Below are 18,900 nucleotides of genomic sequence, written 5' to 3' on the forward strand. Positions count from 1 at the left end.
CTGCAAGGGCCGCGGCTTTTGTGGAGCGATGGGTAACGACGCTTCGTAGGTGTCAGTTGTTGATGTGTGCAGAAGTTCGCCCTGGTTCGCGCCCGGGTATGGGCGAGGGGACGGTTTAAAATTATACTGTTACACCAATCTTGATGCGTCATACCCAAGAAGGCTCAAGGCTGTAATTGCTACAAAGGTGCTTCAACACAGTTGAAAGGGTCTGAATACTTGTGATGTGAAAATGTGATGTGATGTGAAATGTGATATTTCCGTTTTTTATTATTGATACGTTTGCAAAAATTTCTATAAACCTGTTTTGGCTTCGTCATTATGGGGTATTGTGTGTAGATTGATGAGGGGGGGAAACTATTTAATACATTTTTGAATAAGGCTGTAACGTAACAATGTGGACAAAGTAAATCGGTCTGAATACATTCCAAATGCACTGTACTGTAGGTACTGATAAAGTCACTAGGCAACAGGATAGATCATAAACGGTACCAGTTAGTGCAAAATAGATAGTCCAGGTAGCTATTTAGGACCTTCCTCTAACACCGCCTGGTATAGAGGTCGTGGATGGCAGGGAGCTCGGCCCCAGTGATGTACTGGGCCGTACACACTACATTCTGTAGCGCCGTGTGGTCGGATGCCAAGCAGTTGCCATACCAAGCGGTGATGCAGCCAGTCAAGATGCTTTCAATGGCGCAGCTTTAGAACTTTTTGAGGATCTGAGGGCCCATGCCAAATCTTTTCAGCCTCCTGAGGAGGAAGAAGCGTGCTCGTGCAATCTTTGCAACTGTGTTGGGGTGTGAGGACCATGATAATTCCTTTATGTTGTGTACACCGATCAACTTGAGGCTCCTGACTCGCTCCACTACAGCCCCGTAGATGTGGATGGGATCATGCTCAGACTCAGGTTCCTGTAGTCCACAATCATCTCCTTTGTCTTGCTGACATTGAGGGAGAGGTTTTTGTCCTGGCACCACACTGCCAGGTCACTGACCTCCTCCCTATATGGCTGTCTCATCGTCGTCGGTTATCAGGCCAACCACCATCGGGTCGTCAGCAAACTTTATGATGATGTTGGAGTCGTGCGCCACCATGGGTGAACAGGGAGTACAGGAGGGGACTCAGCACGTGCCCCTGAGGGGTCCCGTATTGAGGGTCATCATGGCGAATGTGTTGCCTACCCTTACCACCTGGGGGCGGCCCATCAGGAATTTCAGAATCCAGTTGCAGAGAGAGGTGTTCAGTCCCAGGGTCCTAAGCTTAGTGATAAGCTTGGAGGGAACTATGGTGTTGAATGCTTCACAGTATGGTAAAAAATGAATAGACTCAAATTGTTTTTTGGGGAACCAGGGTTACACATGTAACTTTTTTTTGTGTACCTAATTCTTTCCTGTATATCTCTGATGCATTTCAGACACCTCAAACCATACTTACTTTTGATTTCATTTCTGGACTATCTTTTGCCATGTATGATGTATTATTCAATGCGTTTATATGGGCTGATAGCAGTAAGACCAAATGTTTCATCACACATTTTTGGGGGATACCTACAGAGGTCCTAAAACTCAAAATCATATAGCTAAAGGGTCCATCTTATGACCATATTAAAACAATTCCATACGTTAGCTTAGTAGTAGTATTAGTATTGCCATCTAATAGTCTAGACTCTTAAGGGTTAAAAGCATGTGTACTGGTTAGAGGCTATACTGGGATATTTACTGTACATTTTAGCTGTCTGTTGCCAAGCCACCGTACCCTCTCGTCACATGACATTCACACATGTTGCGAATGTAAATTGAAAAGTTAATGTACATAAAGTGCCGTCAAAGTATTCACACTCTTCGATTTATTCCACATGTTGTGCTACAAAGTTTGTCATTTTTTGTCAATGATATACTCCATTGTTTTATGTATTTTTTTTTAAATTGTAAAATAATAATCTCTTGATTAGATAAGTATTCAACCACCTGAGTCAATACATGTTATAATCATTTTTGGAAGCAATTACAGCTGTGAGTCTTTCTGAGTACATCTCTAAAACATCTCTTTTGTGCAACATTTGCCCATTATTCTTTTTGCATTTTTTTCAAGCTCTGTTAAATTGGTTGTTGATCATTGCTATAAACCATTTTCAGGTCTTGCCATAGATTTTCAAGCAGATTTAAGTCAAAACTGTAACTTGACCACTCAGGCACATACACTGTCTTCTTGGTAAGCAACTGTACATTTGGCCTTGTAGGTTATTGTCCTGCTGAAAGGACATCTCTCTGTGTCTAGTGGAAAGCAGACTGAACCAGATTTTGCCTGTGCTTAACTCCATAACGTTTCTTTGTTTATCCTGAGAAATTATCCAGTCCTTAACGATTACAAGCATACCCATAACATGATGCAGCCACCACTATGATTTAAAATATGGAGAGTGGTACTCAGTAATGTTTGGGGCAAATCCAATACAACCCATAACACATCGTAATCAGGACAAAAAGTTAATTGCTTTGCTACATTTTCTGCAGTATTACTTTAGTGCCTTCTTGCAAACTGGATGCATGTTTTGGAATATTTGTTATTCTGTACTGGCTTCCTTCTTTTCACTCTGTCAATGATGTTAGTGTTGTGGAATAAGCACAATGTTGCTGATCCATCCTCAGTTTTGTCCTATCACAGCCATTAAACTCTGTAACTGTTTTAAAGTCACCATTGGCCTCATGGTGAAATCCCTGAGTGGTTTCCTTCCTCTCCGGCAATTGAGTTAAGAAGGACGCCTGTATCTTTGTAGTGACTGGGTGTATTAATACACCATCCAAAGTGTAATTAATAACTTCACAATTCTCAAAGGTATATTCAGTGTCTGCTTTTTAAATGTTTTCCAATCTAAAAAAAAAGGTTCCCTTTTTTGCGAAGCATTTTAAAACCTCCCTGGTCTTTGTGGTTGAATCTGTGTTTGAAATTCACTGCTCGACTGAGGGACCTTACAATTATCTGTATGTGTGGGGTACAGACATGAGGTAGTCATTCAAAAATAATTTAAAACACTATTGCACAGAGGGAGTCCATGCAGCTTATTATGTGACTTGTTTACACCTGAACTTATTTAGACTTGCCATAACAAAGGGGTTGACTACTTATTGACTCACTTACATTTCAGCTTAAAATGTTTAAATTTTTTATAATTACAAAAAACAATTTCACTTTGACATAATGGTATTGTGTGTAGGCCATTTTAAATTCAGACAGTAACACCGCAAGATGTGGACAACGTCAAGCAGTGTGAATACTTTCTGAAGGCACTGTATTATGGAAATGAAAATCTTGTTGCGGTGCTTCTGCTACAACTCTTTCCAATCTGTATAGGCTCTCTCCCCAGCCACATACAAAGATCAATCCAAGGATGATATGGGTCTGTGGGCCAAGCCAGCAGGCACTTGGCGGGGTTTGGACCTGCACATCCGATCAATAGTCACCGTGCTTCTTCGCTGTAGTCTTGCCTGACTGGGGGAAACACAATATTGCTGCTCTTTCTCTACACACATGCACGAATACTCACACATGCGCTCAGACACATACAAATGAATAAGCACGCACACACATATATATGCAACTGCACACAGCAGTTTGGTCAGGGGGTCAGCTGTCTAGGCTAGAAAAATCGATTTCTGGTGCTGACAGCCACTCCAAGGTAAGCCTGAGGTATTGAGACTAGCTGAGATGGATAAGAAAGGAAAATAGGAAGAGTGGCTTTAAGATGGATAGGAGGAGAGACGGACAGAGAAAGAGTGTTCGTTTTTGTTGTGAATATGAATGTCTGTCGAGGTCACGTCAGGAATATCTCTTGATCCTACTCATATTCTGAAAAGATCACAGTGACATACAAAGAGGATCTAGGATCCTTGCCAGGAAAACCTGATCATCAACTCCCACACTCTCCACAGTGGCCTTTTCTCTTTTGATACCCTTATGGATTTATCCGTTTATGAAAGTGATAAATAAGAAATTAGAGTAACACTATCTGGCCTATTTCTGTTCCCTCTGCTTAGCAGACTGGAGGGACGATGCACAAACTGGGACAGTTATTGAGTTACTGTACTGTAGTTTACACAAGCTTTCACTTAATCTTGAGAAATGTGGATTATTCAGTTACCTACTCCATCTTGGGTCAGGGTTCATGTTGTTTCACAGCGGAATGAATGCTGTTGGAGATGCTGGTTATCCGGGGGAGTAGTTTGATGGTAGCTGGACAGCAGTAAGTATGTATACTGTAGTTTAGGTACTGCATGGCAGTAGTTATTTTAAAGGCACCTTGAATTTAGGTGCTCTTTCTACAAAATGTGTCCTGCCAATCAACTGAATATTTTTTTAATGCTTTGCTCATTCAACACAATTATTTCACCCCCCCCCCCCCCCCCCCCCCCCCCCTGCATCCCACTGCTGGTTTGCCTCTGAAGCTAAACAGGGTTGGTCCTGGTCAGTCCCTAGATGGGAGACCAGATGCTGCTGGAAGTGGTGTTGGAGGGTCAGTAGGATGCACACTTTCCTCTGCTCTCCAAAAAAATATTCCATTGCAGTGATTGGGGACATTTCCCTGTCTAATGTGCTGGCTTTTGGATGGGACGTTAAACGGGTGTCCTGGCTCTCTGTGGTCACTAAAGATCCCATATCACTTATCCTAGGGGTGTTAACCCTGGTGTCATGGCTAAATTTCCAATATGGCCCTCATACCATCATGGCCACCTAATCATCCCCAGCTTCCAAATGGCTCATTCATTTCCTGTAACTAGTCTCAGTCAACTTTCCTGGTAAATTAAGGAGGGGGAAAAAACTGACTCTGCAAAATCCAACTGCATTATTCAGACAAGATGACAGAAACCAGAGAGGAGAATAAAATAGTTCATTCACCTGAGTGAAAATGTGAATACACAAACTCAGAAAAGTCACCTTCAACAACCCACAGTGAAGTAATTTTTTTGCCCAGAATCACAAACTCTTTCTCTGCTTCAATCTCTTAATAACTTCTTTGGGATTGGTGTCCCATCCACAGGACTGTTGAGCTAACATAGGCTAATGCGATTTAGCATGAGGTTGTAAGTAGCAAGAACATTTCCTAGGACATAGACATATCTGATATTGGCCAAAAGCTTAAATTATTGTTAATCTAACTGCACTGTCCAATATACAGTAGCTATTACAGTGAAAGAATACCATGCTATTGTTTGAGGAGAGTGCACAATTTTGAACATGAAATGTTATTAATTAACAAATTAGGCACATTTGGGCAGTCTTGATACAAATGCAATAGTTCATTGGATCAGTCTAAAACTTTGCACATACACTGCTGCCATCTAGTGTCCAAAATCTAAATTGCGCCTGGGCTGGAATAATACATTATGGCCTTTCACTTACATTTCAAAGATGATGGTACAAAAAAAAACCGAAAGAACGGTTGTTTTTTGCTTTGTATTATCTTTTACCAGATCTATTGTGTTATTATTCTACATTCCTTTCACATTTCCACAAACGTCAAAGTGTTTCCTTTCAAATAGTACCAAGAATATGCATATCCTTGCTTCAGGACTTGAACTACAGGCAGTTAGAACTTGGTATGTAATTTTAGGCAAAAATTGAAAAAAAAGTGACTGATTCTTAAGCGGTTCACCTGTTGCTCGCACACACTACTCTCTCCACACACCATATCTCCTACCAAGTGGAACTATACCGGTGGAGACCCATACAGAATTTATTAGCAGAACACCTTGCTGCATCCCCCCCTCCCTCCTCCAAAAGGACCATAATGGAAATAAGCTTTTAAGCTTCATTGTGTTATCTTTGATGATTTTCTTAAATTGTATGTGGAGGCGTCACCGGCTGGAGCTCCCTTATGTATGTATGTATGTATGTATGTATGTATGTATGTATGTATGTATGTATGTATGTATGTATGTATGTATTTAAAAAATTGTCAAATAAATTCAATCAATCAATTCAAACTCTGGTCCTGAACTTCTCAATCTTATTATAATTTATTTTTCAAAGACCAATACACTACAGAGTTTCTACACTTCTTGTCTATGGACCTATTCATGCTTTGGGTCTTGCTGTTCGGCCATTGAGTTAGCTTAGCCGACACCTGCTTAATCATGTTTCGTATCGTTATTCTTCGTATCACTTCATCACTTTGACTAATGTGGAAATGTCTCTTCTTCAGGAGAACCTCGGAAGTTTGACCCAACATTTAGAGGACCAATCTGCAACAGGTAATGTTTCACTTTGCTTTTGCATTATCACAGTTTAACTGTGCGTCTTGATTGTTTCATTGCTGTGACTGAGGGCTTGTTGCTACAGATCTATTATCTTAATTTGATCACTCTGATGTCACAGAGAATTTTCCTGCACAACAGGAAATGCAAATTGTAGTGTATTCAAGGTTTAAAAAGTTTGTAATTTCAATTTGACAATTTCAGACTTGACTTGTATCAACCCCTGTAAAAATGTCCATGAATTATAATCCACATATTATTCACTTTTCCTGTTGCTGCAGGATTATTTTTCTGCTGTGAGAAGCAGGGTAAAATTAAGATTTGAATGTGTAATCCCATTTCCAGACCGTGAGCGTTTTCATATAGATTCAGTGCCTCTTCACTAGCCTCGCAAGCCACCTGATCCAGCCAGCGAACATTCATGTAGCCTTGCAAAATCAGGCGGCTTGCAAGGCTACCTCTTCAATACACTGCTGCCAATGGGCACGTTCGAGCGGATACATTTTGTCTAGTCGTGACCATCGTTGTTCACCAACTTTCAGTGTGTTGCATTATGGGGATACCAATGTTCCGACTTGCGCCTACAATGTCGACTGCATGGACTAAACATGTGATCAAAGTTCATGCAGATTTTGATGAAGTCGCTGTTGCGTCTCAGTAACTGCACCATGCAGCCATCACCTGCATTGTGGGAGGCGCTATTTGTCAACCACTCATTAGGGTGTTTCTTGTTGAACCACGCGAACGTGATCAAAGACATTACTGAAACAGGAACCAACTTTGCCAAAATTCTAAAGCTACAGGGGCTACAAACGAAAGTTATATTTGAGACCTCTCTCCAACCAATTATTTGCACACACGTTATGTATTCAGTGAGTGTATGATGTGGGAGTATTGAACATTTGTATTTAAACATTTATAAAGTAACACTGCCATGCAGATCTGAGCCTTGCTGTTTGAAAACCACAACCGTCTCTGACTTTTGGCTGTCACAGACTTCACTCATCGACTTTCGTCTACAGTCAGCTTCGTTAGTCTTACTACTCGAACACACCCAATAGCTAGGAGTGATTATGAAGGAGAGTGTGCTGCCAAATGGCTGTCCCACTTGTGATGTACTGTAGTACACATGCTTTAAGGCTTTGGTGATGTACGACACAACTTTTAATACTACACATCAATGTTAAAGACACACATTCACAAGAGAGCTGTAGTCACCATGGAACTGCCCTGCTGGCAGGCTAGTCCCTTTGCTATATTGACAGTAGTCGGATTTTGATATAGAATAGAAAATGTAAATGAATTAAGGGCAACGTCCCTTACCCTTTTAAAGGTAGTGCACTAATCAGAGAATAGGGTGTGATTTGAGACAGAACCCATGGTCTGCTCTGGTCTCTGACTGAAATGAAAATGACACTGTCATGGAAATTACATTTATAGGCTATAGCTAATAGTAACTTTAAAGCTAATATTTACTGTGAGCTAAGCCTAAACTCATACAGACCCTCTGAAATGTCAGTTGTGCTTAACCCAGTGTCGACCAATTACATTTCAGGTAATATAAGAGATTAATATTTGGTGACATAACTGAAGATTATTCCACAGTATTCAATAATAGGATATGGTGTTTCAAAATGTTCAGACAGACTATTACCCACAGAGATATACATGTTCTATATCTATTCTAATACCATCCATGTTATACAATTATTTGCCACTACATCACAACAACAGTCAGAAGCAGTAACCAAACCTCCATTCCATTATAAACCAAACCCAAACATTTGAGATTCTCTAGCCAACATTCATTGACGATACAGACCCTCCCTTCCCTACCAATCTCATAGACAGAGCATTAAATCTGAGAGAAGCTGGAGAGAACACCCCCCCCCCCCCCCTCCTGTCTGACAGCGTCACAGATAAAAGCAAAGAAAAGAGGGAGAAAAGCAGGGAGGAAATAGATGGCTATTAGAAACTCCGGTAACTGGCTGCAATCAGTGTGGCTGCAGTTCAAACCGGCTGGAACTGGAACCAGGTCAGTTGGCTAGAAGAGCCCCACTAACCCAGACAGAGATGGGTGGCGGGGAGCGGAGTAGAGTTGTATGTGTAAATAAGAAATGAGGAGGACCCTTTAAATCCTTAATTAGACCTCACTGACAAAACCCATCCAGGAGAAAAGAGTGGCTGAATAAAAGAGTCTGGAGTGGCTTGTTTTTTTGTGAGGATTGCAGTGTGTTGGTGTTGAAAGTGGGTGGATGGATGGGTCTTGTTGTGGGACTCTGCTGAAGGAGTTGTGTTGTGGGGAATCTATGTTGTTAATTGGTGATCAGGGGAATGACGTGGTAGAAAATTCTGCCATTTTAACACTTCCTCTGATCGTCTACTGAACGCTTCCCTTAGTCAGAGCAGGGAGCTGCAGAGATGCAATTATAGATTTAGCTTGTGTGTGTGTGTGTGGTGCTGCTTGTGAAGCTCTTTTGGTGGCAAAAATTACACTCAAATAATTCCATTACCAAAACGTTTTAGAAACACAGTAAGTTTCTGGGCATCCAGCTTTTATCTTGTTCTATTTGATTATTTTAGGATTTCTCTGTATCAGTGTTTTCACCCCAGCAGTAATTTCAGGCCTCAGTTGATATCTTATTAGCTAAAGGAACTACTGATGACACACTGGCTTTGTTCCAGCAATACAGAGATCCTCCCCAGATGACAAACTCTTTTAGAGTTTTTGCAAAGCTGCAGACTCAACTCGGTGTATCCATCTGGATGTGGATGGGAACCTACCAAATTAGTTGTTATATTAAAGCAGCGAGGCTGCTGCTTTGGAGTGCTGCTTTGGAGTGCTGCTTTGGAGTGCTGCTTTGGAGTGCTGCTTTGGAGTGCTGCTTTGCCAGCTTTACCAGTTCAATGCCCTTTTCACCTCTAACACAGTAGGAGGATATGCAGGAGAGACTTGCTGACTCACACCTGGAAACACCTGCTTGTGTCGCTTGCTCTTTCATCAGTAAATGCTGTTGTTTATCTTTTGTCCTAAAGAGACCCGTGGCAAACGTACTACCTGCAGTTTGTTGGTAGTGGCAAAGTTATGGCTAGTCTGTTTATCTTGTCTATTCTGTTTTTTCATTTACAGTAGACTAGCAGTAGACTAGCGCAAATAGTAGACTAGCGCAAATAGAGAATGCAGAAAACCTAGCCTGTTTGATGAATGTTTGGTGTTTTGAAGTCATAGAAATTGGTTGTGAAAGTGGTTTATCTGTTTTAAAGTCATACAGTACAAAAATATTGAACTGTTCTTGTTTTGTGCAGGTATAATTTCAAGACCATTTTTCACCAGCTGTCAAATTACTGTTCACAGCCATAGTTAGAATAATTAATTAACTTCTCATTACCATTCACAGCCATAGTTAGAATCATTAATTAACTTCTCATTACCGTTCACAGCCATAGTTAGAATCATTAATTAACTTCTCATTACCGTTCACAGCCATAGTTAGAATCATTAATTAACCTCTCATTACCGTTCACAGCCATAGTTAGAATCATTAATCAACTTCTCATTACCGTTCACAGCCATAGTTAGAATCATTAATTAACTTCTCATTACCATTCACAGCCATAGTTAGAATCATTAATTAACTTCTCATTACCATTCACAGCCAATCTGCTGCGCTGCACATTCTGTCCTCTCCTCTTAACTCTCATTCACCAGCTGTTGAGCAGAGTTAAACACACTGACATTAGAGCAGAAACCTTGGCTAAACTCAGGCAGGGAGAGATGTAGAAGAGAAAGTGTGTTTGTGTGAGAGAAAGAGCTAGTTGTTCTAAAAACCCGGAGGACACTCAACAGGGCTGTGCTGCTTGCTGAGTCGCTGTTATGGACTCTAATTTCACAGGACAGTTTGAAAGGAAAGAAACAGTCAGTGAGAATTGATGCGACCTGGGATTCATTAATCAACTTCTCTTTACCGTTCACAGCCATAGTTAGAATCATTAACCGAGTTCCGATTCAGAGATATAAAGTAGTCCTGCAGAATCAATGGATCAGCGGTTTTAATTAGAAACTAGAAATGAATTCCATCTCTTCAATGTCTATTTTGAGTGAGAGATATGGAGTCGTTTAATGAAGTGATTTTAGAGATGGCCGTAGATTAAACCAGTCGACTATTGAATCTCAGATCTGTTTGTTCTCTTTCCAACTGCTTGTCACTCAATGTTACAAGTTGGCAAAAGAGCACGAACAGATCAGGGATCAGGCTATTGAATCCCAGGTCGCATCAATTCTCACTGACTGTTTCTTTCCTTTCAAACTGTCCTGTGAAATTAGAGTCCATAACAGCGACTCAGCAAGCAGCACAGCCCTGTTGAGTGTCCTCCGGGTTTTTAGAACAACTAGCTCTTTCTCTCACACAAACACACTTTCTCTTCTACATCTCTCCCTGCCTGAGTTTAGCCAAGGTTTCTGCTCTAATGTCAGTGTGTTTAACTCTGCTCAACAGCTGGTGAATGAGAGTTAAGAGGAGAGGACAGAATGTGCAGCGCAGCAGATTCAGCATCAAGCAGGGTCGTTACAGAGGATTGGAAAGGACAGAACTGCATAAACAGAGCAGGAAAACACTGACTAGTCCGGACAGACCTACTAGGAGGCAGGAGGGTTTATTTCGCATGGAGAAGGAGAGGAACAATCATTTTGATTGATTAGGAAAGACAGAGTTAACTTCAACCTGTCCCACCACTCCTCACATTCTTGCTCACCGTGTGTGTGTGTACGGTTCTGTGTGTCTATGCATTTCTGTTAGACCAGGGGAGAGTGCTGCCTGAGCTCAGCTAAAGGCTGAATTATTGAGCGCTGGGGAGCAGTAGGGAGCGTTGTGCTGTATGTTTGTGAAAGCCTGCTGTGCAGCTTAACACCAGGCCTCTCACTGACGCCGCAATATAACCTCAGTGACACACATGACCCTCTAACAGTCCTGTCCCAGTGCTGCCAATCACAACCTGGTCTCTATTCCTTGAACACACTCCCTGACAGTCATGGTCTGTTTAATCAGGCATTACCTCAGTGCTCTCTAAGTAGTCAACTGGGAAGCCAGGCAGGGATTTCTATGCATTCAATTGAAATATAAGCTGATTAAGATATATTAAACATGACGCTAGATACAGTACCAGTCAAATGTTTGGACACACCTACTCATTCAAGGGTTTTTATTTATTTTTATTATTTTCTACATTGTAGAATAATAGTGAAGACATCACAACTATGAAATAACACATATGGAATAATGTAGTATCCAAAAAAGTGTTAAACAAATATATTTCAGATTCTTCAAAGTAGCCACCCTTTGCCTTGATGACAGCTTTGCACACGCTTGGCATTCTCTCAACCAGCTTCACCCGGAATGGTTTTCCAACTGTCTTGAAGGAGTTCCCACATATGCTGAGTACTTGTTGGCTGCTTTTCCTTCACTCTGCGGCCGGTCCAACTCATCCCAAACCATTTAAATTGGATTGAGGTCGGGGGATTGTGGAGGCCAGATCATCTGATGCAGCACTCCATCATTCTCCTTCTTGGTCATATAGCCCTTACACAGCCTGGAGGTGTGTTGGGTCATTGTCCTGTTGAAAAACAAATGATAGTCCCACTAAGTGCAAACCAGATGGGATGGCATATCATTGCAGAATGCTGTGGTAGCCATGCTGGATAAGTGTGCCTTGAATTCTAAATAAATCACAGACAGTGTCACCAGCAAAGTACTCCCACAACATCACACATCCTCCATGCAATGTCCATTGCTCGTGTTTTTTGGCCCAAGCAAATCTCTTCTTCTTATTGGTGTCCTTTAGTAGTGGTTTCTTTGTAGCAATTGGACCATGAAGGCCTGATTCACGCAGTCTCCTCTCAACAGTTGATGTTGAGATGTGTCTGTTACTTGAACTCTTTGAGGCATTTATTTGGGCTGCAATTCCAATGAACTAGTGACTCTAATGAACTATTCCTTTACAGCAGAGGTAACTCTGGGTCTTCCTTTCCTGTGGCGGTCCTCATGAGAGCCAGATTCATCATAGCACTTGATTTTGTTTAGCGACTGCACTTGAAACTTTCAAAGTTCTTGAACGTTTCCGCATTGACTGACCTTCATGTCTTCAAGTGGTACCGCAGTACAACCACGACTGGGCCGCAGACGTAACTCCATCCGCTGTGCCCTCAACTGGCCATTGCCGGATGTCGGAGCAGACGCTTCTACTTACCCTGGCCTGCTAACTTTAAATGGCGTGTCTCCTGCGTGCTAGCATAGTAACGACTACCCCACAGCATCCCCGTTCCATCTATTGCTGTTCACTGGACCATATGATCAGTTGGCTGCATAGCTGATGCCTGCTGGACTGGTCATTTATCACGGTATTCCATTTTGTTTATTTTTCTTGTTTTTCTGCCGGCCCCGAACTCAGGCCCTTCGTGTAGTTAACCGACCCTCTCTGCCCATTCATCACCATTTTACCTGTTGTTGTTGTCTTAGCTGATTAGCTGTTGTTGTCTTAGCTAACTCTCCCAATCAACACCTGTGATTGCTTTATGCCTCGCTTTATGTCTCTCGCAAATGTCAATATGCCTTGTATACTGTTGTTTAGGATAGTTATCATTGTTTTAGTTTACAGTGGAGCCGCTAGTCTCTCTGTCACAAATTACTAAGGTGGGTGGAATCAGGCACAGAGAGCAGGTTTCAGTTACTTGTCAGTTTATTCTCCGGCGCACAAACGACGGTCACGCCAACACACAGGGCGAATAAAATACCCAGCCCTAACACAGGACCAAAATAGTCCGGAGAATAAAACACACGAAAAACCACCATATAACAGGATAACAAAAACAATCCCCCACAAAACAAGGGCGGGACAACCTACTATATAAGGACGCTAATTAACTAAAATACACACAGGTGAAACTAATAAGACAAAACCAACAGACAAACGGAAAAGGGATCGGTAGTGGCTAGTAGGACGGTGACGACGACCGCCGAGCACCGCCCGAACAGGCAGGGGAGCCAACTTTGGCGGAAGTCGTGACAGTACCCCCCCCCCCCCCCCGACGCGCGGCCCCCGCAGCGCGCTGCCACCACCGGCCTCGAGGACGAGGTGCAGGGCGATCCGGGTGGAGGCGGTGGAAATCTCTCAGGAGAGAAGGGTCCAAAATGTCCCCCACCGGAACCCTTCATCTCTCCTCCGGACCGTACCCCTCCCAGTCCACGAGGCCACTCCTCCACCGCAGGAGCCTCGGTCTGGCTCTGATGCCATGGGGCCAGGATCGGCTGGTAACCTAACACACACTCAAAAGGGGACAAGTTAGTTGAGGAGTGGCGTAGGAAGTTCTGAGCGAGTTCAGCCCAAGGAACATACCTTGCCCACTCACCAGGCCGGTCCCGGCAATAGGACCGCAGAAACCTGCCCACATCCTGGTTTACGCTCTCCACCTGCCCATTACTCTCGGGGTGAAAACCTGAGGTTAAGCTGCCCGAGACCCCGAGTCTCTCCATAAACGCCCTCCACACTCTGGACGTGAATTGGGGACCCCGATCAGAAACGATGTCCTCAGGCACCCCATAGTGCCGGAAGACATGGGTAAACAAGGCCTCCGCAGTCTGCAGGGCCGTAGGGAGACCGGGCAACGGGATGAGACGACAGGACTTAGAAAACCGATCCACAACGACCAGGATCGTAGTACTTCCCTGGGACGGGGGAAGGTCGGTAAGAAAGTCCACCGATAAGTGTGTCCACGGCCGTTGTGGAACGGGGAGGGGTTGTAACTTCCCTCTAGGCAGGTGCCGAGGAGCTTTGCTCTGAGCACACACTGAGCAGGAGGACATATAAAATCTCACGTCTTTAGCCAGCGTGGGCCACCAGTATCTCCCTCTCAGACTCCGCACTGTCCTCTCGATGCCAGGATGACCCGAGGAGGGGAGAGTATGAGCCCACCGGATCAGCTTGGCCCGGACCCCCCTCGGCACATACTGAGTCCCCACTGGACGGTTAGGGGGGGCCGGCTCCAACCGTGAGGCCTCCTCTATCTCCGCGTCCACCTCCCATACCACCGGTGCCACGAGACATGACGGTGGAATGATGGGAGTTGGCTCAACGGACCGCTCCTCGGTATCATAGAGGCGGGACAGCGCGTCGGCTTTGGTGTTTTGGGAGCCTGGCCGGTATGAGATGGTAAACCGAAACCTGGTAAAAAAACATGGCCCATCTAGCCTGACGTGGATTTAGTCTCCTCGCTGCCCGGATATACTTGAGATTACGGTGGTCAGTCCAGATGAGAAAAGGGTGTTTCGCCCTCTCAAGCCAATGTCTCCACACCTTCAGAGCCTTGACTACAGCTAACAACTCCCGGTCCCCCACGTCATAGTTTCGCTCCGCTGGACTGAGCTTGCTCGAAAAGAAAGCACACGGGCGGAGCTTGGGTGGCACGCCCGAGCGCTGAGACAGCACGGGGAAAGGTAGGTCTAACGACACCAGGGGAATCCCTAGCCTTAACGCAAGCCCACGATCCATGAAATTCCCAGCTGCGCCTGAATCGACTAGCGCCTTATGCTGTAGAGGGGGAAAAAACCCAGGGAAAGAAGTCAACACATACACATGACCGACAGGAAGCTCTGGGTGAGTCTGGTGCTTACTCACCTGGGGTGATCGAGCAGTGCTCCGCCTGCCCTCCCGACTCCCAGACGAGTTCCTCCAGCACCAGTCGGCCTTGTGCCCTCGTCGACCACAACTGGTACAGGAGGACACTCCTCCTCCGGTCCCCCTCGAAGCCGCCCCTCCTAATTCCATGGGGATAGGGGCAGGAGGGCTGGGAAGTGGAAATGACAGGGCCTGATCCGAACGCCCGCGGGCAGCCAGCAGGTTGTCGAGACGGATAGCCAAGTCAATGAGTTCATCCAGTGTGAAGGTGGTGTCCCGACATGCCAGCTCCCTGCGGACGTCCTCCCTGAGACTGCATCTGAAATGATCGATCAAGGCCCTGTCGTTCCACCCTGCTCCTGCGGCCAAGGTCCTGAACTCCAGAGCAAAGTCCTGTTCGCTCCTCGTGTCCTGACGCAGGTGGAACAGCCGTTCACCCGCCGCCCGACCCTCTGGTGGATGGTCAAACACAGCTCGAAGTCGGCGGGTGAACTCTGGGTAATTATCCCTCGCCGAGTCCGGGCCATTCCACACTGCGTTGGCCCACTCGAGGGCTCGCCCAGTCAAGCAGGAGATGAGGGCGCTCGCGCTCTCCTCTCCGGAGGGAGCAGGACGCACGGTAGCCAGGTATAGTTCCAGTTGGAGAAGGAAACCCTGGCACCCAGCCGCCGTTCCGTCATACTCCCGTGGGAGCGTCAGCCGAAGAGCCCCGGAGCCAGATGTGGTCGCAGGAACAGGAGGTGCTGAAGAAGGGGGTGCTGGAGATGAGGTGGGAAGGCCACTCCTCTCCCATCGATCCATCCTCTCCATCATTTGGTCCATGGCCGAACCAATCCGGTGAAGCACCCTGGTGTGATGGAGGACCCTCTCTTCCATTGATGGGAGAGGAGATGCGGCTGCTCCTGCTGATTCCATTGTTCGGGTGCGGGATTCTGTCACAAATTACTAAGGTGGGTGGAATCAGGCGCAGAGAGCAGGTTTCAGTTACTTGTCAGTTTATTCTCCGGCGCACAAACAACGGTCACGCCAACACACAGGGCGAATAAAATACCCAGCCCTAACACAGGACCAAAATAGTCCGGAGAATAAAACACACGAAAAACCACCATATAACAGGATAACAAAAACAATCCCGCCCAAAACAAGGGCGGGACAACCTACTATATAAGGACGCTAATTAACTAAAATACACACAGGTGAAACTAATAAGACAAAACCAACAGACAAACGGAAAAGGGATCGGTAGTGGCTAGTAGGACGGTGACGACGACCGCCGAGCACCGCCCCAACAGGCAGGGGAGCCAACTTCGGCGGAAGTCGTGACACTCACTCTACATGCCTCAGATTCCTCCTTTGTCCCACCCCCCACACATGAATAACCAGCACGTCCAGAGATGCAACCTCTTATCATCACTCAGTGCCTGGGCTTACCTCCACTGTACCCGCACCCCACCATACCCCTGTCTGCACATTATGCCCTGAATCTATTCTATCACGGCCAGAAATCTGCTTCTTTTATTCTCTGTCCCCAACGCACTAGACGACCAGTTTTGATAGCCTTTAGCCGTGCCCTCATCCTACTCCTCTGTTTCTCGGGTGATGTGGAGGTTAACCCAGGCCCTGCGTGTCTCCAGGCACTCTCATTTGTTGACTTCTGTAATCGAAAAAGCCTTGGTTTGATGCATGTCAACATCAGAAGCCTCCTCCCTAAGTTTGTTTTACTCACTGCTTTAGCACACTCCGCCAACGCTGATGTGCTTGCCGTGTCTGAATCTTGGCTTAGGAAGGCCACCAAAAAATTCTGAGATTTTCATACCCAACTACAATATTTTCCGTCAAGATAGAACTGCCAAAGGGGGAGGAGTTGCAATCTACTGCAGAGATAGCTTACAAAGTTCTGTCATACTTTCAAGGTCTATGCCCAAACAGTTTGAGCTTCTAATTAAAAAAATGAATCTCTCCAGAAATAAGTCTCTCACTGTTGCCGCCTGTTATAGACCCCCCTCAACTCCCAGCTGTGCCCTGAACACCATAGATGAGGGGCAATCAATTCACATATCTTCAGACTTCGTTCTGTTAGGTGACTTAAACTAGGATATGCTTAACACCCCGGCAGTCCTACAATCTAAGCTAGATGCCCTCAATCTCACACAAATCATCAAGGAACCCACCAGGTACAACCCTAAATCCGTAAACATGGGCACCCTCGTAGATATCCTGACCAACTTGCCCTCCAAATACACCTCTGCTATTTTCAATCAGGATCTCAGTGATCACTGCCTCATTGCCTGCATCCGCTATGGGTCCGCGGTCAAACGACCACCCCTCATCACTGTCAAACACTCCCTAAAACACTTCTGCGAGCAGGCCTGTCTAATCGACCTGGCCCGGTTATCTTGGAAGGATATTGACCTCATCCCGTCAGTCGAGGATGCCTGGTTGTTCTTTAAAAGTAATTTCCTCACCATCTTAAATAAGCATGCCCCTTTCAAAAAATGTAGAGCTAAGAAGAGATATAGCCCTTGGTTCACTCCAGAACTGACTGCCCTTGACCTGCACAAAAACATCCTGTGGTGGCCTGCAATAGCATCGAATAGTCCCCGCGATATGCAACTGTTCAGGGAAGTCAGGAACCAATACACTCAGTCAGTCAGGAAAGCAAAGGCTAGCTTTTTCAAACAGAAATTTGCATCCTGTAGCTCTAACTGCAAAAAGTTTTGGGACACTAAAGTTCATGGAGAACAAGAGCACCTCCTCCCAGCTGCCCACTGCACTAAGGCTAGGTAACACGGTCACCACCGATAAATCCATGATAATCGAAAATTTCAATAAGCATTCCTCTACGGCTGGCCATGCTTTCCTCCTGGCTACCCCAACCCCGGCCAACAGCCCCCCCCAAATCCAGATAGCAGATGTTCTGAAAGGGCTGCAAAACCTGGATCCGTACAAATCAGCTGGGCTAGACAATCTGGACCCTCTCTTTTTAAAACTATCTGCCGCCATTGTTGCAACCCCTATTACCAGTCTGTTCAACCTCTCTTTCGTATCGTCCGAGATCCCTAAAGATTGGAAAGCTGCCGCGGTCATCCCCCTCTTCAAAGGGGGTGACACTCTAGACCCAAACGGTTATAGACCTATATCCTTCCTGCCCTGCCTCTCTAAAGGCAGGGCAGGAAGCCAAGTTAATAAACAGATCACTGACCATTTCGAATCCCACCGTACCTTCTCCACTGTGTAATCCGGTTTCCCAGCTGGTCACGGGTGCACCTCAGCCACGCTCAAGGTACTAAACGACATCATAACCGCCATCAATAAAAGACAGTACTGTGCAGCCGTCTTCATCGACTTGGCCAAGGCCATTGACTCTGTCAATCACCACATTCTTATCGCCAGACTCAACAGCCTTGGTTTCTCAAATGACTGCCTTGCCTGGTTCACCAACTACTTCGCAGACAGAGTTCAGTGTGTCAAATCGGAGGGCCTGTTGTCCGGACCTCTGGCAGTCTCTATGGGGGTACCACAGGGTTAAATTCTCAGGCCGACTCTTTTCTCGGTATATATCAATGATGTCGCTCTTGCTGCGGGTGATTCCCTGATCCACCTCTACGCAGACAACACCATTCTGTATACATCTGGCCCTTCTTTGGACACTGTGTTAACTAACCTCCAAACGAGCTTCAATGCCATACAACACCCCTTTCCGTGGCCTCCAACTGCTCTTAAACGCTAGTAAAACCAAATGCATGCTTTTCAACCGTTCACTGCCTGCACCCGCCCGCCCGACTAACATCACTATCCTGGACGGTTCTGACCTAGAATATGTGGACAACTACCCAGGTGTCTGGCTAGACTATAAACTCTCCTTCCAGACTCATATTAAACATCTCCATTCCAAACTCAAATCTAGAATCTGCTTTCTATTTCGCAACAAAGCCTCCTTCACTCATGCCACCAAACTTTTCCTAGTAAAACTGACTATCCT

General features: G+C 45.2%; 1 protein-coding gene across 3 annotated transcripts in view; it reads left to right on the plus strand.

The window, feature by feature from the left end:
- Window positions 1-18,900, plus strand: part of LOC110508829 (choline transporter-like protein 5-A) — a 66,911-nt gene that overhangs the window by 32,574 nt on the left and 15,437 nt on the right. For all 3 annotated transcript variants that reach the window (XM_021589671.3, XM_021589672.3, XM_090224961.1), the window contains one exon: window positions 6,200-6,248. In XM_021589671.3, coding sequence (XP_021445346.3) covers window positions 6,200-6,248 — 49 coding nt within the window. The remainder of the gene's footprint in view (window positions 1-6,199; window positions 6,249-18,900) is intronic.

Source organism: Oncorhynchus mykiss, chromosome 28, assembly GCF_057628025.1.
Source record: "Oncorhynchus mykiss isolate SJ-2025 chromosome 28, ASM5762802v1, whole genome shotgun sequence".
Taxonomy (NCBI): Eukaryota; Metazoa; Chordata; class Actinopteri; order Salmoniformes; family Salmonidae; genus Oncorhynchus; species Oncorhynchus mykiss.